The sequence below is a fragment of the Crassostrea angulata genome, chromosome 10, assembly GCF_025612915.1.
Source record: "Crassostrea angulata isolate pt1a10 chromosome 10, ASM2561291v2, whole genome shotgun sequence".
Classification (NCBI taxonomy): domain Eukaryota; kingdom Metazoa; phylum Mollusca; class Bivalvia; order Ostreida; family Ostreidae; genus Magallana; species Magallana angulata.
The window spans coordinates 18,752,130-18,776,160 of record NC_069120.1 but is presented as its reverse complement, the minus strand read 5'-3'; the positions used below and the strand labels follow the sequence as shown (position 1 = coordinate 18,776,160).

General features: G+C 32.9%; 2 protein-coding genes across 6 annotated transcripts in view; one reads left to right on the top strand and one right to left on the bottom strand.

Annotated features, from left to right (window-relative positions):
- LOC128165866 (transient receptor potential cation channel subfamily M member-like 2) overlaps positions 1 to 8,274 on the top strand; it is a 30,216-nt gene extending 21,942 nt beyond the window's left edge. For all 5 annotated transcript variants that reach the window (XM_052830774.1, XM_052830775.1, XM_052830773.1 and 2 more), the window contains 5 exons: positions 1,632 to 1,800; positions 3,310 to 3,509; positions 5,456 to 5,588; positions 5,681 to 5,818; positions 6,654 to 8,274. In XM_052830774.1, the coding sequence (XP_052686734.1) occupies positions 1,632 to 1,800; positions 3,310 to 3,509; positions 5,456 to 5,588; positions 5,681 to 5,818; positions 6,654 to 6,828 (815 nt within the window). In that variant the 3' untranslated portion in view covers positions 6,829 to 8,274. The remainder of the gene's footprint in view (positions 1 to 1,631; positions 1,801 to 3,309; positions 3,510 to 5,455; positions 5,589 to 5,680; positions 5,819 to 6,653) is intronic.
- Positions 8,275 to 11,424: 3,150 nt separating this feature from the next.
- Positions 11,425 to 23,170, bottom strand: LOC128166506 (protein lin-54 homolog). Its single transcript, XM_052831713.1, has 12 exons — positions 23,099 to 23,170; positions 21,228 to 22,075; positions 20,894 to 21,062; positions 20,639 to 20,772; positions 19,049 to 19,285; positions 18,196 to 18,371; positions 16,835 to 16,906; positions 16,258 to 16,403; positions 15,872 to 15,966; positions 14,460 to 14,659; positions 13,869 to 14,044; positions 11,425 to 13,616 (listed from the first exon to the last, which is right to left on the bottom strand). The coding sequence occupies exons 1-12, from the start codon at positions 23,115 to 23,117 to the stop codon at positions 13,600 to 13,602; spliced, it is 2,289 nt and encodes a 762-aa protein (XP_052687673.1). The 5' UTR covers positions 23,118 to 23,170; the 3' UTR covers positions 11,425 to 13,599.
- Positions 23,171 to 24,031: the final 861 nt, after the last annotated feature.

Below are 24,031 nucleotides of genomic sequence, written 5' to 3'. Positions count from 1 at the left end.
TCCGGACGCCAGATAACCGGACGCTTCACTTACCGGTCGATTTTTATTGGGAACGGAATTTTTACACAATAATTTGTCTCGTTTATCCGGAATTCCGCGTTCCGGATCCGGACGGTCAAATTTTACCACATAATACTGTTTTCCTTTAAATTTTACCTCATTTAACCGGACGGTCACATTTAAGTGTTCGGGGGCACAAAAGTTTTTTATGCGGAAGTGCAAATTGGTGTAAAAACATCTGACACTGGTTGTTGGTTTTAAACAATGCCTTCGTCCGGTAATCGGGGTCACCTGTGTCACGCTATGTACTCGCCCGAGGATATTACGATAACCATGGATGCGACATGTTTAATTGTCGCCATTTAACTTATGAACTGTTATTGTTTGATTAAAATGTCATGAAAATTGTTTAATTTGTGTTTAAAAAAGTCATCTATTGATTGAATTAAAATTCTATTAATCGTAGTGTGATTAGATCGTTCGTATGCCTATTCATTTTGAAACGTAATTGAAATGAAATATTTGATAATTTGAGCTCTGTTTACGATAGTTATTAAGACCGCTTGGGATGTTCAGGGTATCGACATTAATTTTATAGCGTGTGTTCAATAAACAGTGTAATAATAATTTATGCCAAACATGGCGTGGATGAGTGTTCACGCTACTTGTAAAAATCGCTTGGGTGCAATTAACTCTATAATAGATGGATACGTAAAATTAGCTTGGGTAAGTTCTGTCAATGAAAAAATAGCTTGGACAAATATCAATAAGGGTATATATACAGATTTTCACCCATTTTCAATCATCAAATGTTGAGCAGCTTCAAACATGTCAACACCACCGGCCAAGAGAGCGAGAGTTGCGATCACCGCTATCTTGAAGAAAAAGATTTGTCAGCGTAAAGTGGAACACCGACTTTCTTCTCTTCGCTTTGTTATGTGAATGTAATGAAATTATCGGTTTAATACAGTGATTGTTATGTACATGTACATGTGTTGCATTGTAGTGCTAAGTTTCCTGTGGAAAAAACATACCTTAAATAATGTTTTTAACAATAATTTGTTTTGTTAATTTAAAAAAAATCTAAACTTTTTTTGTAGTGCTTATGGCTATCAAAATAAAATATTTCATTGTATAATTAATTTATGAGTTATGTTTCCATAAATATTAAAGGTATATTCATGTATCACAATTCAGATATCCGGACGCTTCACCTATCCGGACGATTTGGCCTGGGGACAAAAGTGTCCGGATAAGTGAGGCTCCACTGTATACTGTAAACATATTAAATGTATATTTATGGTGTATGACATTTGGTGGAATATAGTTTTTAAACAAGTTGTCGTGGATTTGAATTAGCGTATTCCTGAATGTGACAGTTCTTGTACATACATGCATGGCATTTAGCGATGTTCTCGATTTAGTGGAAGCTGCATTCCGCCAAAAGCACTAAAAAGAATATACAGCCAAATGTAATATGCTGACAGTAATCAAACAGTATTTCATTTCTATGTAAGCAGATGATGTACAGAATTACTTATAGTCAAAGTGAAGTGTTTACCTGAAATGAAAAAAAAATACAGAATATTGCATTGTGAGGGTATACCTTAGTGTTTGTGTTTGTGTTGTAGGTAATGACCCATCAGAGGAAGCAGGGACCTGTACAAATAACGAGACGCTCTGGAGGTCGGGGGAGATGGACCGTTGTCCCGAGAAAAATGCAATGGTTGTATTGTTGATGGTGACATACATGCTATTGACCAATATTCTTCTAGTCAACCTGTTGATTGCTATGTTCAGGTAAGCTTTCAAATGTACAAGACATGTACTTATAATTTAGTACACTTTTTACATTAAAAAGAATTTAACTAAATTTATGGTGTAAAATGTGTGTATGCGAAATAATATTAGATATGGGTTGTTATTATTTTTGAAATAAAACTTTTTAAATTTATATATTGATGTATAATTATACCTCTGCTATGAAGAAGTTTGGGGTATACTGCTAAACCCTTGTGTTTCTGTCTGTCCATTACAAAGAACTCTATATGATATGAGTCACATTTGGCCCCCTTAATTCGCCATTTTATAAAGTGTTTCAGGTACAGGAAATTGTTTTGTTATTTTTTAGAAGAGTTGATAAAAGATATATTTTTCACCTATATTTATTTGCACTCACTGGCATTATATTACATTAAAAGTGACACTGATTTTATAATTCCATTAAAATCAGTCAAAAATTGACATTTTCTTTATCTTTTTTTGAATGGGAAATATGGATTGACACTTTGGAAAAGGAAAACTTTTTTCGTCACATTTTAGTCTTGGATAGATAGTACATCTCTGATGAAAATATTTTGTTTGTTCATGCATGCGCTCAGTGTTTTCTGAAAGAACTGCTTGAAAACAAGCCGTACTTTTATGTTAAAATGGCAAAAATGGTAGGAAAAGATTAACTTTATGATACCGTATTTCTTAATTTTGGGCTCTTGCAACAAAAATGAAAATTAAGAAAAAAAAACTTTACATGTATATTTGTACAAAGAAAACAAAGAATATTGCATTAAAATGATGATTTTCATTTTAGGGGGCCATTTTAGTCTCAAATCATATATAGTCCTCTCTGTTACATTTTTCTAAGCAATTGTTCATTGTGGAAGCTTTAAATTTTAACACATTCTTTGTTTAGGTATGTCATATGGTGTAATTTATTTTGTTTCAATGGCATGTAAAGTTCTTGTTAAATGATGACTGTTTATAATTAACCTAAATTTTCAAATACTTTTTCATCAAGGATTCCTCAGAAATTATTAATTGCAGTTGCGTGAAATTTTAAAACACTCTGTGTATAGGCATACCTTACGGTTGGATCTCTGTTTTACCAAATGGACATAAACTTCTTTTTAAATGTTGTACATGTATATTCTTGTATGCATACATGTCATATATGTATGTGTATTGATACATGGGTTAAAGATCTCAGTGCTCCTACCTATAAGCGTTTTCAAGTAAAAGAGGAAAAAAAAATGATGTGGTTAAACATTTATTTATGTAATTCTGAAGATTAACTTGTAGCAATTGACCATTTTAAACAACTGATTTAAACTGCACGTTATTAATATACATGTACAAGTATGTACATAAACAGACCTTAGGGTTTTTTTTTTCAAATTGTTATAATGAATGCAATTTACTAACAGGTTTAAGCATGATGGTTGAATTTATAAATAGAACAACATCAGTTGAAGTTGAAATGTTCTATAATTTGTGTGAAATATGAGGCTCATCCTGTTTTTTGCCTTTTGACAGTGACACGTTCCAGAAAGTCCAGGACAACTCTGAGAAGGTGTGGAGGTTCCACAGGTTCTCCCTGGTCTACGAGTACTATGAGAGACCCGCCCTCTTTCCACCATTGATCATACTGAATCACATGTACCGTGCCATCAGGTGGCTGATCGTGCGGTGTAGCAAGTGCTGCAATGATGGAATATACACCAGAAACAGCTTTAGTAAGTCTTGATTGTGTCTTAAAGCTAAACACGACTTGTAAAAGGCATTTTCCACCAATTTCTCTTCGACTGCCACTATTCCGTCAACCTTTCGTTAAAGCCACTTATTTCTTAACATCTAAGTCTTAGTATTTTGCTGCACAGGCCTCACTGTTGCTGATCATTATATTACTTGCTCAGGGTGAAATTATCAAATTTTAACCTCTGTGCCAAGCCAAGTGAAATGTAACATCAAATACTCCAGTCGGTTCAAATTATAAACAGACAATATGAACTTAAAACTAGGATATAAAAATGCACAATCCTAGTCTAAGTCAATTTGAGTAATACAATAGGTTGGCCATAAGTTACAGGTATATGATATATGCAATCAAGTGTGATGAAATATTTGTTTACATACGTATGCTGGTATTTATGTGCTGGTTTCTGAGATAGAATTGCTTTAGACTTACCTTTTCATGAGTCGTGTTCAGCTATATATGATAGATTAAAATTGTCACAGCCCTTAATGTAATTTTTTTTATTAGGCAATTGGTTAAAGACTTTTTGAAGTTTTTAATTGTTTTGCATAGCATTTTAATGGAATTAAGACTCTTTGAAGTTTTTAATTGTTTTGCATAGCATTTTAATGGGTTTACAAAATTAATAAATGTTTTTCCATATAGATTTATTTAAGAAAGGTCAGATATTCCGTTTTTTTAATTTTATTTTTCCTGTGTGATTTCATTATAATTTACCCGTACATCATTCATTTTGCATGTACTTATATCCCATTAGTACAAGTAGATGTACGTATGTAATTTGTTTTTTCATGTATAGTTTAATATTTTGATGCACTGCAACACGAAGGAACCCTCAAGTAGCTTCATCTTACCTCTGTATCAATACATGTACTGTACAATACTTCACTCCCCCTTAACAAACCTGCTTGGTCAAATACTAGCTGTTTTTGAGTTGACTGCACCAATATACATGTATACACTACATTTTTGGATGGCAAATAAATTACAGTGATTTAATATTTATTTTTCTGTTCATTTTTGAATAATTTATTGATGAAAATATTAAGAAAGTTACATTAGATACTACTCATTAGAGTACATAATATTAATGGAATAATTCAGAAATCCTTGTTTGATGAAGGAGGCAAAACTTACATAAAGTACCTGTCTTCACACAGACTTACACTTTAAAAGATGCTTCATCACAAGATGGCTATCTAAATGTTTTGTTAAATTGTTTGTATCCACTGATTTGGTTGATTATTGTCATAGCTCATTGGTTGGCCTTGTGAACGTGCGATAATGAGTTTGAATCTGCCTGGGGGTTTTTGCTAACATTTACAAAATTAAATTTTTGAAAATATAATTTTTTATGCAAAAATGCACAATTTTTTTGCCTATATGACTTGTATACTTCTTATCCATTATGCTATCTATCATAATCAAGTAATTTTTTGCTGATTTAAGACACTATTTCAAGGTGTAGTGAACCACCTTAAAGATAACTTTGGCTTCAAAGCAAAAGCAATTGCACATGGCTGTGTTTTACTGGTACCTATATAGCTGTTCAGTTGGTGTTGTTGTATAGAATTGGTACTCATGCAGTCTTAAAGTACTTTTGAATTAAGCCTTAACTCCCTTTGAAATATAATACTGGGTACCAATTCTGTAGTTTGATTATTCCCAATTATTATTGGTGCTTTCATATTTCTAAATTACACCATTGTTCTCCAATGACAAGTGAGGGAGATCTACTGTAGAACTCTCTAGTGTGATATTTTCTTAGAACATTGAATAGTCATGAAATGTTGTTAAACCTAGTAGCATAGCATTGGTAACATGTACATTAGCACTGCTAAGAAACCAATGCCTTAATTGATATGTTTTGTATTGTGTGTACTCTGTATTGTGTGAATCTGTGTATTGGAGCATTAATTGTTTCAGAACTGAAGCTGAGTGAGAAGGACCTCAATAGACTGTCTCTGTTTGAGCGTGGGGCGATGGAGGAGTACATGCACTCTGTGTTTTCCCTGGAGAATGACAAGATAGACAAGAAAATACAAACAACGTCTGAAAGGTATACTCTACTCTTCATTGACAGATAGTAGTGATCTGTGCAAAACATGTATTCACTGAATTTCGCTTTCATTGATTTTCGTTGATTTACAGACTGGACAGAATAATTCAGGAACTGGATAACATTAAAGACAACGTAATGGTCAAGGAGAGATCATTTGGTATGGAGGCTCCGAATACTGCAAGGTCAACATCTATATCGAACATCGACACGGAGGTCTACTCATCCAGGTAATTCAGTACTGGGTCATTATACCTAAAAGGTTGTAAGCTGGAGTGAAACATCCTGTACACTTTGTGAAAGCTTTCTCTAATATCTTAGATAAATAGGATATTGAAAAAAATGTCTCATTATCAACCTTTTTCCCTCTATATTCTTACTGCTCAGGAAGATATGAAAATTAATGCTCTCTTAGATTTGCTATTTCAAAAATATACTTCGATACACTGTGTGAATGTTGGTTGAAGAGAAGTTTATGCATTTTGTCCAGCATCACATTTAAAATACATGTATATTAGCACCAGAAGATGTAGATTTCAGTAGGGGCCTCACATTTATATAAAGCATTCAATCTTGGACAATATTATAGAATATCGAGCTTTTATACTTTAAATAGTCCTGATTAACTGAAGACTAAGATAAAGTGGGTTTTTTTCCTGTCTATGATTATGGTTATGTACGAACTTCATTCTTCTGAAACATACCAGTAGGACCTAAATAAACTTAGTTCTACTCAAAATTGCCATTCATATTTGTGTATATTCAACCACTGATCTATCTTATCTGTCAAATATTCTGAGATAAAAGACGTACATTTTCATCATCCTTTTGTTTGTGATTGATTTTTAATCAACCAACAAATTGGGTTCACACAACTTTATTGTTAATACATGTATGTTTTAGATTCCTTTTTCTAATCCCAAAAATATCTTCTTTGATAGTACATGTACCGTACATGCATTTTTGTTTTAAAAGAAACATCTTGATTTCACTAACCCTTGAATTGTCAGTTTCATTGTCACACATAGAACATTTTTATATTATTTTTGTACATTTCTTAAACAGGAAAACTCATTCGCAGTTAGAGGTGGAAATGGACCAGTTGTCAAACTTTGTAAGAGAAAACATGCTTGCCCTGAATTCATCTGTACTTCGCTTGGAGAAACTGGTTGTGGCATCCACAAGGCAACAAAAACAGCAGCAAACTCTGGACATCACCCACGTGCAGTCAGAGATCTGATCTTACATGGTTGTTGTAAGGAGAGAGTTTTATCTGTGATATATTAAACTGTATCAGGGTGTCTTTTAACACAGATTTTAACCCGACTAAACTGGAATTCAGCCAAATTTCATCTTTTCTTCACACACTCTCAGCATCAGTTCGCAGAAACAAGAATATTGCTTTCACACAATTTTTCAGGAACTACCGGTAAACATGTAATTAAGTTTAATATTGATTTGTCTTGCCACTTGGCAAGATGTGATTCTCCTTGTAGTGATGGCAGATACATATTTGTGAGCTGTTACTGTAGAACTGGTTAACTAGTACATGTACAAATGTACATTGTAAAATAATATTTTATGTGCATTGAACTTGAATTTAGCCTTCCAACATTGATGAGTGTGCCTTATGCATATTTTAATTTCAACCATATTATTCTATTCTTTTTCCGTTACTTTTTAGTAATTTGTGATCCTCTTTAGCAAGTTTGGAGAGAGAGAGAGAGAGAGAGAGAGAGAGAGAGAGAGAGAGAGAGAGTAATAAGCAGTATGTGAATATTATTCATTCATATAAATTTTAAAAATATAGTGATTTCAACTTCAGCTCACTTAACCAAAGTATCTGAGATATTAATGTTGGAGAGACCATGGTTTAAATGTACATGTATGTAGATCTTACAATGGAAATGTTATTTCTTATACTTTTAAATTTATATTGATATAATTTTATTACATTTTAGAAGTCCTTTTTATTTTGCATATTTATTCATGACAACTTTTCTAATGTTATTTATCTGTGATACAACTGTACATGATTTTTATTTAGATTTAGAAGGTTTTGATCAGATTGCTTGCATATCACAAGTAATTTTATTTCTACTTTTTTAAAAGGGATATCAAATGTTTAAAAAGTGAGAATGTTCATTGGTTGTATTTGTTTATTTATATGTACATGTTTATTTTTTGAAAATGAATACAGCGATACTCATCTACTTTCTTGATGATATTATCAATTGTTAAAATGATCTACTCAGGGTACATGTACAAAGTACTTGTTTGAATTTCATAAAAGTTAATGTTACATCATCATTTCACTTTCAGTTATAAAAAAAGTGAGGATTTTTTCCTTCAAGTTTTTTATTCTCCACTATTTTTCATGTGTTAATAATTTCGTTTTTTAAAATTAGTAGAAAACGTGTGGATAAGTTATGCGTTTGACTAATTTTTGAAAAAATTTATTGTCACAATTTAATAAAACAGATTGATGGAATGTGCTCTATGATCATGATCTTGATTATTAATGTGCCACTGAGCACTCCCTCAAAAACAATGTACCAATACTTCTGGTCTGTCCATTTTACTAGAAACATCCTTTATATGAGATTCTAACATATGTTGTATTTTGTTGATTATATACACATTCTTATAATCTTTCCTTGTCTCGTAATAAACTTTTAAACTTGAATTTGCTTTGTTTTTTGTGATGTGAATTTGTTGAATGTAATAGGTAGTCAAATACAATTGTTTATGAACATGGAAATGTTGTAATGTTGCAATGTTATTTTTAATGATACAGTCATGCATTTCTTATTGGGTTTTAAGAAGTACAGAAAAAACGTACATGCACTAGAAATGCTATATAAAGAAAAACCTTTCCTATTACATACATGTCCCTTGATTTACAGTAACATGAAAAATTAATGTATTTAAATCTATCATTAAATATGACGAAAAGTGTGTGCAGATATCAGTCAGCCTATGCATTGTTTGTCTGCTCTATTGGGCACAAACATGGGTCGTTAGCACTTGGTACAAATGTTGGCTACAACACGAACTATGTTGGAACTTTGACCCATGCATTTATATGAATGTAGAAGGTCAAGGTCACAACTTCATTTGAAGAAAAATAAGAATCTTACCGATTACCAAGTCATTTGATGAGTTTTTGGACCATATCTCATCATTAGCCATATTGGTATACATTTAAACTATAAAATGCTTTCTTTGGTGATTCATTTGGGATATGAAGGTAGCGACATTGCAGAAAAAATGTAAAAATTTTCTGCAATGATCGCTACCTTCATAACCCACATGAATCATCATAGAAAGCATTTTATTGTTTCTATTTACATCTTTCTTTAAATTAATTAATAAATTGATAAGGAAAAGTTAGTAAATTTCACTAAATTACTGTTGATGTACATAAGTACATTAGCTAAAAGAGCCAAATCGTCTCCTGTGAGACTTTGAGTCTGACATCATCATGATTATTTCAAGCAGTCTGTGCTGTAATTTTCTTAGATCGCTGTAGGCTTTGACCAATCGATAAACAGGGCGTGTCAATTTCACTCCTGTCAGTTTCTTATCAATTTCAGCCGCTGTAGATTTCGACCAGTCTGGCTGTTTCTATAGAGCTATGAATTAACTACCGGTATAAGTTTCCGTAAGAAATAGAGGAAATACTACTTGGTAGATGTAAATATAAAATTGTAAACACTTCAGGCTTAATTTCTGTAACCATCCATCATCTAAACTGGAGAAACTAGTTACCTGGTACTTTAACGTACGTAAAGGCAGAACATCTCTCTAATAAGAGAGATAGCTTGTGTAGAAAGTAATCTCACATTGTTTCTGTTAACTTACAATTATTAAAGCATGTAGCAACAAATGGGCAGTGCTGGGTCCCGTACAATTTATGTTGGAAGCAACATTTATTTTTTTATTCACATATAGAAAATTGAAATGTGAACAGAACGAACTGAACCCCTAGCAACTTTTACAAGAAATTACAAGAAATTGATTACATTGATCAAACTTTTATGAGGCAATATTTATACCCCCCCCCCCGATAATTTTTTTTCAATGGATGTTTGGATGAATAATTTTTATTTCTCTTTATTAGCTGGTTCACAGAGGAAAAACGTGATTAAAGGACAATTGCAAACTTTAGAATTACGGTAGTTAGCATCATTTGAAACTAATAACATTTCAAATGTATGTAAAATTGTATGGGTTTTCTATTCTCAGAGAGCACGACTGGGAAAGCAAATTTTAAAATAAAAACATCTGATTCACATTTTCTTCAATACTAGATAAATATTAACCTATATTTAAATCACATACCAATTACTGGAAAATCTTTCATTTGACCCCCTTCTTGTGTTTTAACAGATTGCTCTGGTTTACATTTTAGCATTACAAAACATACGGATCCAATCATCATATCTTTTAACAAGAGGTCCATGGCCCCCATCACTCACCTCAGCAATAGTTCTTGTATCATTGTTTTTCGAAATGTGTAAATATGAAACTTTTTAGGCTCAGCATTAAAAACTTTCTTATATTCCATGATTTGACAATAAATTAAACAACATAGAAAAAAGCTTACTTTTTTGGACATCATAATGCAAGAAGCATCGACTGACCTGAATCACTATTATCTTGGACCCAAATGTATTAAAGATAACAAAATTGTAAAATAAACTACCAGTATACAGAATTATATGTAAAAAGTGAACGGTTACTGTGACCTTAATTTGAGAATATGAAGATGTGAGGATGTTTAAATACATCGTAAAATACTGCAACTTTAAAAAAACATAGCATTGCATTTCTTGAGATAAAATTTTTTAATGTTTTTCCAATATACTTCTATATCTAACTTTGAACCCGTCTTGGGGGAGGTATTGGTCTGATGGTCTAGGTTTTAACAATTTAGAATCCACTAGTACACTGTCTTAGAATGCTTGTACTATAATATCAAAATTGCATTTTCAATCATTATAGGTTTGTAATAAAAACTGTTTAAGTCAGCAAGAGTCATCTGTCTCTATCATAAAGAGAACAGGATCGTCTTTGGGTACCTTATAACAGACTTGAGGTACCTCTAACAGTATGGGGAGGGTAGCAGCTTGAAGGTTTATAGAAGATATGTCAAGAGAGTTGGTGGGTTTATTACAGATCAAGTCCGAACATGATGTTAAGAATCGGCAATTTAATCTGTAAATTTGGCAAGTTCAGGGCCCTGGGCTGTAAAAGTTTGGCAAGCTTACTTTTGCTTTCAGTCTCACTTTTGCACTATTTATTCCTTTTGTACAAGTGAGACTGAGATCAAAAGTGAGCCTGTCTAACTTATATGACCCTGGAGCCTGTTCCCAGGCCAGTTGGATGAGCCCACTTTTGATCAGTGTCACTTGTAAAAAATGTGTATAAAGTAGGAAAAAGAGACTGAGATCAAAAGTGAACTTGTCTAACTTTAATTGCCTGTGGCCTACTCCTTGTAACTCATAATATAATTTAAATACTTTGTTATAAAATTTGATCATTGTTATAGGCGTATGAGATGTAGTTATTCATAAATATATTATTACACATCAACTGAGACAAAATTTTAAGCTCTAAAATACCCTATTTGATGTCTTAACAATTTTTCCCTTTTCACTGAAAAATCATAAAAAAATTAATATAAAATAATTGAGACAAAACTGGTCTCTTTTGTAAAATCATATTTCAAAAAACAGATTTTCATAGATCCACTGAATAAGATTTGGGTGTTGAGGAAATTTTTAAAAAGCCCTCTATTGTTGAATTTTACTTTTTGATACATGACAAGCCATTGTTTATGTAGTTGATGATTTATTTGACTCCACATATTAAGCTGCTGCTGAAATGAAGGGTCTATATTATTTACTAACATCATTCATTCTCAGATATTGCACATGACATTCATAATCTAAAGGCCCCGACACATGAAAAGTTCACTTTTGTACAAGACATCAAAAAACATTTTTCTGTCTTGTTTGGTGTTTAATAAATATAGCAATCCTTGAATTAATTTAAAATAAATGTCTGGGATTTGAAAAAAAAAATGCAATCACAATATACTGTCTTTACTTTTTAGATTCAATGTTTCTAAGAAATATAAAAAAGAAATAAACAAAAAGAAACCCAAAAATCTCAACCCAACCCCTCTAATATTCAATATGATTTAAACAACCTTGCAAACTTGTTATTTATAAACACTACATAAGCTTATCTATAAGTGTATAAGATATTACCCATGTAATACCATCACAATTCATATACATTGTAATTGATATACAAATGTTAAGTAATGGAATTATGCTATTAAAACCAGCTTACACACTGCAGGGAGGTGTTAGATTTTCTGAAGCTATCGGACAACTATGGTAAATAGTGTGCTAAATTCACACATCCATACATCACACACTTGCTCATCATTCAAATCTATGGATATACATGTATATTGATTTTGCTTGAAAAATAAACTCTGAAGTACATGTAGTTTTGTACAGTATGATGACTAGAAAATGAATGAAGAAAAATGTGAGGTTTAAAGCCAACAAGAGAAGATGTACTTAACGATAATTCAATGGTGGTTATCGCGGGACTTGAGGGATGTTGAATGACTTGTGTGAGAGAGTTGTGTTGACCGTATCTAGAAGATTTTATACCCATGAAATCAGCTGTCTCATATACATGTAATCATAATGAGAATATAGGATCTGTTTATATTTACAATTCAGCTGTATTCTACAGCCATTAAATTACAGGTTCATGTATGTTGATAAAATTAATATATATAGACACTCAATTCACAATTCAAGTGTACAGTTGTTCTTATAAATTACAAATGCAAAAAGCCAAATAAAATTTACACAGGTACATGAAAATGTATACATTAACAAAACTTGAGCAAATGCAAGAATGTCATACTAATAGTCTTCCAATTCTTGTGCAAGCAACTTGTGAAATGAATTCATATAAATAAGAGATTGAAAACATATCACCATTCTAAGAATTTAAAACATACATGTATACATGTATAAGTATTTTCATCTTTTGTTTTCTACAATCATTAATAGATTTATGATAGTTCCTGTAAATTAAAAATAATATTAGAAATTGAACCCTTACACACAATTCTCATTTCATAATTTAATAATAAAAACATAAATGGCTAGAATAAAATTACACCATTAATGAAATTTTAATTCCTAAAATCTCCAAAATAAATAAAATAATCCATATCAGAAGAAGAAAGAAAAATATGCCATTTATTAATACGTTGAACACTTTTACTGCCCAACACATAGTCGTATCGTATATCCAGAAAGGAAATGTGCAGTGTATAACTATGCTGTAATCATCATATTAACTGCCCTATACATTATTGTGTACTAAGATATCTCAAAAGAAATTTAACTCTGTGGCAATCATCATTTTCAATCAAAAAGTGTGCATACTTTTTTTTTACACAACTTCATGGATAACAAAATGGCGTTTAAGATTAAAATTGATATTCACTTAACAATTTACAAGTAAGTTGAGGTTGATGCCCAGTAACATGGTAAATGACTTAGGGTAAATGACAGAAGAACAAAAAACACTATAAAACACTGAAAAAAGAATATCTTGACCAAACACGTGACAAATTTCAGATTTCCTGTGCTAAAGAAAAGTCAAAAGCACTTGTATTTTCCACGCTTTGAAGTTTGTTTGTATAAACTTGAGAAGCTGCCTTCACTGGTAAGAGGAGTCCCAGCTTGCTTCATCCTATTTATCACTGGTAGGACAAAAGGCTTGTGGCTTCCGTCTCGGCCTGGCTAGCACTCAATGTCTCACATTTGTCCACGTTCGGAGAATACTGTTAGAGAGAGGTCAGACACTGTGATAAACACATGCACACGCACACACAAGCAGGGAACAGGATACACTGGTGCTGGCACTTGAGCTGGAATTACACACGGTTGGAACCAAGATCAGGCTATCATGTGTCTGTGTTTTCTACAAAATTCAATAGAATATGTTAGGGATAAGACAGCGACCTGCTTAAAAAGACAATCAATGCACATCATAGCATTCATAATAACTTAATTTCACAAAATCACAGCAAATTATTTCACAGGAAGTTACAAAAATCAGTACAGTTGAACAGCAGCTTATTAAAAGGACACACTGCCCTCCTTCTTGTGATTTTACACAGGTGTTTCGACCAAATCATGATAACTACGAAATACGTATGTACTTTAGACCAACCTTTTGTCTTGTTTGCAGATTCTATGATTTGCAGCAGACAGCGTCCAAACTCTTCAATCACCATCCTCTCCTGCACTACTGGTGGCATCTTCAGTCTCTCGGCCTCCTCTGCCTGAGCCAACAGACAGGCACACGTTGCCTCCGCAACATCTGAGGTTAAAAATGTGTACGGCAGCCTGCAAAAATCAAACTCCACTTTAATTCATCAAAAATCAACATGGAAGCTGCAGCAGATAATAGTATACAATTATTTAATGCTTGAGCAGTCAATAGACCAGAATATTTTTCCCGAGGTGCAGGGAACAGCTCAGTATGATCTATTGCCCGAGGCCAACGGCCGAGATCGAAATCTATTGACCGGCGGTCTAATAGATCGCAGTCTATTGACCGGCAGCTCAAAATAGACGCAAATATTTAATTTGTAATAAAACAACAAAATCCCTTTGATTAGGTAATAATGTAAAATATTTGCAATTCTCGTAAACTTTGCTTTATATTCCTATTGAATTTATCTTGTTAATTTTCTTTTGATGTGTGTCACCAGACTAGAAAAGACATTCTATACAACCATTACTAATTTTGATCATGTACCTTTCTCCTGTGGAGGCAATCTGAGGTCGTCGTGATGGAATTCCTGATATCTGGGAGGACAGTTTTGATTTTGCTGCTGTCTGTTGTTGAACTCTAACCTCCGCTGCATCTGCTAAGTGCATTAAAGTTTTCCTTTCTGGACTTTCTTCAAAGTTCTTGCATCCAATACATTTACAAGAACTTGAGCACATTATTTTTGCCTAAAATAAAAAGAAATCTTAATGAAATTGATGTCAATTTCTTTTTTCTGGGAACCAAAACAGAAGGCAATAAAAAAGACATTAAAAACAAGGAGAATTTGTAAAACGTTTGCTTATTCCTACAGAGTTAATTGTTTTGACCTATGACACATTGACCAGAAAATAAAATTTCAATACTTCAAATAAATCAAAGGCCAGAACGGCCACAAAGGCGTCGAACTGACTTTTTCTTTAATATAGAATATCAATAATTTGAATTTCTGTCAATTTAATAGTCGTATATCAAATAATTTTAGACATAGAATAGAGAAGTATATGAATTATGTTTTGTGCTGCTTTAAAAACAAAAATAAGTTTATTTTCATATAAAATAGGTATAGGTGCTTTTACAATTCAATAACTCATTATGTTTACAAAATTCGAAGAAATTTCAAAGTTTAAAAATAAATTATTTTCTTTAAACAATTTTCACAGGTTCATGATTCGAATACATTAACAGTATGTCCCTAATTATAATAATCAAGCATACTTTTATTTATTTCAATTCCCGTTTGAAACAAGATTCCCCATGGTACTATACTGTTGTTTACAAACAAATCCACAACACGTGCTATCTATAAAATGCTCGACCAGGTCAACTGCATTATCGTGTTTATTTTTAGCAGCAAAATCACTAGATACGTTTATCGCTTACATTTATTTTGGAGACCGTGCCCGATAACAAATAAATTTACATCGCAAATTTTATTTCTATCGGGCACGCTCTCCAATTAAAATGTAAGCGATAAACTAAAATAATATTTCGTGAATGTTTACACCTGATTGTATTCATCCGCCATTTCTTGATTAAGCAAATTTATACTTATGCAATGAGTTGTCAATAACCAGGTAGGCAAAGTTGGTTTTTTTGTACACAATTTAGTTTGATAAATGAAATAAAAATCTTGAAATACGTTTAATACTTTAAAGAACTTATTTCTTATACGCATTTAAAAGGCGGTGCAGCGCATGAATTTGGACGATTGCCAATCCAAACGATCGCTAGAAGGCTGTCAAGCATTAGCTCGACGCCTTAAAAAGGCACCTTGTATGTGTATATCCTTGACAAGTTTTGGTAGTTATCAATAATATACACCAACATTTAAAACTTAAACAGAATTACTTTATAAACAATACTAGTACAAAAATAGTTGGAAAAGAATAGATTGTTACCTCATAACATTCACAGTAGTTCTTCAGGCAGCCTGAGCGTTTACAGTTGCAGCCCTTGTTGTGTCTGCGGTCTCTTTCTCCATCTCTGCCTTTACCTATGATGAAAGTATGTTCAATTCAATCTGGATTTTTTACAGTCACAAAAAATTAGAATATATGTATATCAAAATAGTGTACTCAATACAAATGTCACTTCATGCGACAGGTTATCATCAAAGGAATGTTCATGCTCTATATTAAAGTCAATCAAAATTGAAGCTAAGAACAGTTCATAAACAATTTAAATAGTGATAAAGTGTATTGTGTATTACAGGGACATTTAACTTCTAACATACAAAAAAATTTCATCCTAAATATCTCAACATTACTCCAAGTAGATATCTTACCGATCTTTGGATGAAAAGCCATGGGGTTTCTGTCCAAACAGGACTTGATCGCTCTTGAGCGCTCCTCCTCATGGTCCAAGTTGTTGGCACAGTTGTTGCAGTTACAGTTGTGACAGAACTCTCCATTGGCAAAACAGTCACAATACCTAGAAAAAGATGTACAATGTATACATGAGACACAAAGTTCTCAAAGATTCAGTCTCTGTTAATCACATTTGATCTCTGATCTTTAGCAATGGCATTGATCCTTTGCAAACACTGAATCTTATATAGTTCAAAAGATATGGTCAAGTCATAATGGCAGACACAAAATTAGTATGTTAACCAATCTTCAATACCTACTACATTTACTGGTACTAGTTTTCCCCATTTTGAAACTAACATATTCAAACCAACTGTTACAACAATCCAATCAATGATATCAAACTTCATTTTGTTCTCTGCCTAAATGGTTTAACTAACTACATTTCCATATAATACTTGCACGTAACTGTAGGCAAATTACTATCAGGGTTTTATGATATTCTTGGAGAGCACTTTATTGCAATGTGTTTTATTCTTATTGTCACAAACTTACAGTTTTAAGCACTGGGATTTTGTACAATTACAAGGTTTTCTTGGCCTGGCTCCTGTAGCCTCTATTGCAGATCTGCAAAAGGATAAAAAAAAATCAGGATTAGATATATGATATATACTTGATATATAAATGTATCATATTGTTTACTAGACAATAAAAATTATAGATTGTTTATTAATAGATTCCTGAAATTGTTTAACTGCTACCTCTTCCCTAAAACAATCCCCCATACCATGAGTTTGACAAATGAATATGTATTATTGAATGAATCTTCTTCTTTTTGCCGCACTATTTTTTGCACTTACTTTTGCAAGAACCCAATCAGTAATTTTGGAAATTATCATACTTTTTAACCTCCAGTGGTGAAAAAAGAGAATGATTTAGAACAAAAAAGTGGAAGCATAGCGCGCAGTCTTTTTCCTGTATATTTCAACACACATATTCTTCGCTATGTAAACAAAGCGTTTGTTTACATTTTGAATGTTGAAGTGAAAATTCCAGTTTTAGACCTAAAATGAATGTGTTAATCATTAGGAACTGTTTATTTATGCTTAAAATGAATAATAAGAGAGACAAACTAGCTTAAAAAAGATTTTTTACTGGTATATTGAACCTATATAAACAAAAACAGGGCATGAGTATGTTGACATGACGAAGAATTGTAAGCCCTGTATCTTGCTTAAAAATCAACGACTGGCACCCAAATTTCATTTGATCATTAGAAATGCATTCCTAAAGCATTGCAAAAAATAAAAACAGAAAAATAAAATTTGACCAAAATCATGACCATGCCCCTTTAAAAGATATATTCAGTCATCGTTTAAGCCACAAGTGGAATTGCAATGATTCTTTTTCCTTGGCGAGGATAATACATGTATCAGCATGTCTTGTAACTAATGTAATCACTGGAAGTGGATTCTTTGATTTAGTTGTTCAATGTAAAACACATGCTTTAAAACTTCTCATTTACCCAACTAAAAGAAGATATTGTATGCCTCAGATTCAAACTCAACATAATTTTGGAACCATAATGGCTATCTTTAAAAACAAAGTAGGCGGGAGACAAAGCTATAAAGCTGTAGACTTCCGCGTAAATCGATAGAGTTAACACGTATGGAAATTATGCATCATGCAAAATATTGATTTACTGGGATATGTCTCCCTATCTTAACTGGATTTGTAAACATTTTTTAAATCTCCCAAAAGAAATATGAGATAAAATGCAAAGGGCTGGCATACCAAAGCATTATCATTTTTTAAGCATAGAACCCTAATGTACTTCAATAACATTAGGATAAAAGGAAACCTATACATTTGACAAACCAAGAAATGCTAAAGTTATCATAAGTTAGCAACTTTACCCATTTTGTTTGAGGTTAGCACTGAGAGATGGGTCACTGCTGGCTATAGGCACAAACTCCTGCCTCTGTTGTTGTTGCTGCAGCAAACTCTGTGGCTCCACTGTTGCAACAGTGTTTGTTGCTGGCAGAGATGGCTGTTGCACAGTGATGGTTTTTGGCTGTACTTGCTGCTGAAGCTGCAAATATTATTTACACATGTAAATGTGCACAGAGTGTAATAATTATTCTGTATCTTTTAATCAATATGAACCCAAAATTACCAAAGTCTTCAATATAAACCTCAAAGGTGTAAAAAAAAAATAATCATATCACAGATCTTCAATTATCATATCACACGTGACCCCTTTCTATTAATTGTATGCTATCAAACTGTATAAACTATACTTGATAAATTATAAAGCATTGATCAGAAAGTTGAAATGACTGATTTTTTCTTTGACTCACATACATGTAGAACATGAGAATTCTTATATAATTGTACATCAGTTTTCTTTCATACTCATTCAACATTTAGCCTCACACTTTTTTGAGAAAGTATAACAAGAAAAGTCATTATCCTTTACATTTATCTTGTGTATCTCTTATCTACAATAATTTTACATGTATGTATGCAAGCCATGAAGCTTAGTTTTTATAAATTCAAACAGTATTCATATTCACCAATCAGAGTGCCCTTTGAAGTCTACATACCAGTAACCTTCATAAAATTGTAAGTCAATTTTACTAAACTCCTAAAAAGCATCAATCAATTTACATGTTTGTATCAACTGAATCGGACAAGACTTAAGCATAAGTCAAGCACAGTGTCTGACTAGTAAAAAAAAGAACTTAAGTTTCATTGAAATAATTTTACCTGTGTCACATAAGATGCCGGGACAAGAGCAAATCCCTGAAGTCCGGATCCACCCGACAGCAGGGTGGTACCTGGGGGTAGTCCAGCAATGTTGGTGACCGTAGAAGTAGCAGGTCTGATCTGAGCGACCGACGACACTGCCATGGGTGTTGAAACTCGAATTGCCACTTGTTGAGTTGGGGCTGCTGGTAACAAAATCCGCTGAACTTGTTGTGTAGTCTGAGGTTTTGAAGTTACCTTAAAAGATTAAATTCACTACATTTGGCAAAACTGTTAGAATATAAAACCTGCACCTTAAATGATATATCTTTAAAATACCAAACAAAAAATGCTTAAAGTTATTTTTCCATTTTCATATGATGCAAATTTTAGATACATTAGTCCAAAATGAAAAAACAAACATTTGCAGTAATTCATTTTGACGTGCGTCCTTTGAAAATACGCAAAAATTTTAGATTTAGAAATAGACACACATATTTTCCTCGCTAAGAAATTCAAGTTCCTTATAGTTCCTTTCTAAACCTACTAGCTAAATTTGCAAAGTGTTTCGAATAAAAAAACCCAAAAAAAAACCTATAAAAGCCAAAATTTCATTAGTCAACATTTAGTACATTAACCAATGAGATTTAATGATGGATGACATTACGGTGGGGAAATTGATGCTGATCATGATGTCACCAAATAAAAAAGACAAAATTACTCCCAAACCAGGGTAGATTAACCATAGTGTATGCAAAAGTAGACAAGGTTGTTAATCAGACAAACAACAAAATGTTGAAAGGGACGCTAATCTAGAATGTGAATAAATGATAGTACAACAAAATCTCGAATAACGAAGAACAATGTTCCTGCAAAGAACCCCGTGGTCTTCCTGAGTTCCAAGATGGCTGACAAGCTGACCTGGCCTGCCTGAACTATGATGATGAAATACTATATCATAGCTTTGAACTCACAAGGACCATTGGTGTTCTCATAAAACATTTTAAATTGGCCTGTTCTTTGTGACTTTTCTTTTCTACAAACTCGATCAACATTGCCACAATTGCTTTTTATAGGACCTTCACGTCTGTATTCCCATCCTGACTGATAAAATTAGCATCCTGCCCGATTTTTTCAATTGGTCAGTTCGACTGACCATTTCCATTAAGTTATCGGTCCAGACAAACTTTAACTGGCCTTTCCGACAGGGCCAATGGTTTTCCAAAACTCTGGTACGTGGCGATAAACAGAGAAAACTTGGAAGGGTCCCAGTGCCTGCATTATGCCTATTTCTTAGTTTGGTCATTTGAATATCCAGTTTAAATAAATGTAGCTTGTTTTATACTCATGTTCTTCGTTGAATAAAAAATGGACTATATGTTTTCGGCTTGGGACTCATAATTATGATTAAGAGGGGTCCTCTGGACCCATAAAGACCATTTCCAAAATGAATCACTGCATTTGCATAATAAAATCTTTGAGAGATGTTCTCATGTAATTTTGTATTCCTATCAACTGAATCATTAGAGATTGTACTTTTCGAATTTTTGCAATTTTCATCCTCAGCTACAGAACATATGTATATGCAACTTGTACGGCTCATATACTGACTATTTGTGGCGTTCCTTGAGCGGGTAGTGTGATCTTAAGCTGTTGAATGTTCCCCTGGGAATCTGATGTACTTAATGCCGGCGCAATGGACTTTGCTGGCTGTACTAGTGATGTTAGACTGGTGCTTTTAGACACTATAAAAATATAAGTACATTACATTATCATCTCCTAATATTGAATATGTATACACATTGTAAATCATAGGATTTTGCATAATTACTTACAATACAGTGTGAAAAGGAAAGATAAATTTACCTCCTGCGGCCATGGCTGCTTGGGAACTGGGGGAAACCAGTCTCACATACTGAAAGCGACTGCCCTGCATTGATATTGGAATCTGTACCTGTTTTACTCCACTACCAGTGGGCACCGTTATTATCTGTTTTGCCTGTGAGGGCTGAATTTGTATTGGTCGTTGTTGCACCTGAAAAATACAATGCATTAACCATCAAACCACTGCTTGAGCATCCATATTTTCATTATAAAAATATGCCGAATCTTTCTCATATGGATTATTGTACCAAAAAAATTCTAATGACAATATAGACATTTTCCATATTTTACAACTGATGCCACATTATCTTCTTACCACTGTACCCTCTTTCATCACTTTTGAAGGTGACATTGTGATCAAAGTTGGTCTTGATCCTCCAGCTCCTGATGAAATATTCACTTGTTTATTTAACACAGATGAAGCTGGAACCAGTCTTTGAGGAGATTTACCAATTGTCACAGGGATCATGGTTATTTTGGTAGGAGTTTTTGATGCTGGTGAAATGGGCACTTTATTTCCATGAACACCAACATATTTTGTAGGAGTTGAAGGAATAACATACTGCTTTCCTGGAGAAAGGACACCTTGTGGAGAAATGGTGATTGTTTTTGTTGGTGTTTGTGATCCCTGAGGTAAAAGACTTATAGCTCCTGATGAGGACACATTAAAACTCTGTCCTGATTGCAGCTGGAATTGTCCCAATTGATTCACTTGCACTGGCATGACTTGAGGTTGGTCACTATTGGGATTTTTAGTTATTATGACTTTATGGACCACAGGGGGTGTAGTTGATGAAAGTTGTCTTTTCAATGATTGTGTAGTTGTTACTTCATTAGAGTTAGAGACAGTGTTCGTCAAACTTTTGACATCTTCTGAAGTTGCACTGAAATCATCTGATGCCAGGGTAATTGTAGGAAGGGCACCATCACTGGACTGTACAGAGTTCCCAAGTAAGGCTGCCACATCCTGGTCATTACTGACAATATCTGAATCCAGGTTGTCAACTTTGTTTAACACTTTTGCACTGTTACATTCCAATGATACAGGAATTTCAGCAAAATTGGCATTGGTATTAGAATTCTCCAAGTTATTATCAGAGGTTACAGACACAGTGTTGCATCCATCTTGTAAGATAACCTCAATGTTGTTTCCATTTTCAATGCCTGTAAAAAATAAATACAAAAATTTAACCATTTCTTTGATTGCGTGCATAAAATTCACTTCAACAATTTAATCAACACTGTATGTTTTTCCAGAAATATCTTAATGTTATTGTGAAATACTCTGTGAAACAAAATTTAAAGAAATTTGGTCTAACACATCATAGAACTTATTACCTCAAGTCCGCTATGGTTAATTAACTTCATATAGATTTAGCATTGATGATAAACTGCTTTTCAATACATTATCTTGTTCAATAAAGCATGTGATGCATATTTCTGCTGGTAAAAGCACTACATGACAACCAGAGTCATTCATGTACTTCCTGGAAGAATGATATCACATTGACAAGCAATGTGTTCTACTCCATTCATGTGCATTTGCAAATAAATGCATGAAGCAAGCCATGACCCTGTAGTTTAATGCATGTAAAAAAAAAAATTTCCATTCATTTATTTCTTCATTTAGCTGAACTGGAAACAAATATTTGGATGTTTGCCAAATTTATATACACAAGGCAATATATAAAAATTCTCAAATAACGTATAAAGTATTGCACTTAACTATATGATTACGATGCTCAAATTGAATGAGTTGGTCAACTAACACTTGAATGCAATCTTTGCAGATCACGATTTGTTTACAAATACAGTCAAATGACCCGCCATTACTCCCCGACACGATGCAGGGAAATTTAAATGGGAATAAATATCACAAATGATATTTCATAAAATTTGGAAAATCGCGAATTTTAAAAAGTCATTAATTTAATAAAAAGGAATTAAATTACACGATTATGCAATTCTGTAAAATGTTAGTTACTCAGATTGCTTAAATGTAACATAAACACTATTTCTACCGACGAGGTGGCAAAAATCCATAGGGTGCCTCACATCTGGGCATGATTTCATGTGTAAAATGTCATTCGATTTCCACAATATTTCTTTGATATAAACTTGAGTGTCTTTATTTTATGGGAATATATGACAAATGGTATAACTTTACGTATTTAATTTCTTTCAAACCTGTTTTTTCGATAGGCATTCTGTGTTTGTTCAAAATCACGCGCCCACCATTACCATCCCATAATGCAATGCAATTTTTCCGCGAAGTAGTACCGCAGTGAAGGATTTATTCCAACAAAATCCGAAAACTAATCATAACCCATATTTTCATCAAAATTGCAATAATCAAATGCATAAAAGTGGAAATAAAAATGGAACTTCCAATATATCGACATTTTATTGACAATCTGTACATGCTGAGAAATCAGATAAAATTTGAATATCGGACATATTTGGAAAATATCAGTAAGCAAAAGATTTCCTGTAAATTCGATTTTTCCGAACTTAAATATCATGTCCCAAGAAATTTATCCTTTGAATGCTTAAAAATGAAAGAAATCTAACCTCAGCATTTTTGTCCTTAACACGGCCTACCTTCATATTCAATACCCAAGGGTCTCTGATCATGCAGCACCGCTTATCAAAAACCAATTATTTTTTAAGAGGCTAGCTAAGATCATCTATATCTCCTTTCACATGAGTTACTTTTTGATATAATTACATTAAAACATGTTTTGTCTGGTAGCTTTAACTTTATATATATAAACACTTGCTATATATATGGCACGCCAAATGATAAAGAATAAGGTAATCATAGTTTAACGGTAAAAAAAAAACAACTTTGTTAATAAACTTTGTAAACTATAGTTTACGGACAGAAAACTACAGTTAACGACGTTAATCACTATTTCATACATGTAAAGCATATTTACCGCGATCATCTTTGTTTTAGAAGTGTAAAGTATAATTAAAATTGGAAACAATTATTTTCAATTGCGTTAAACCTAGTTTATCAACTGTGAAACTATACCTAACGCTGTTAATTTATTACCAACACTTGATTATAATTAACGAATGTAAATTATAGTTTACAGATGTGAATCAACATTTATC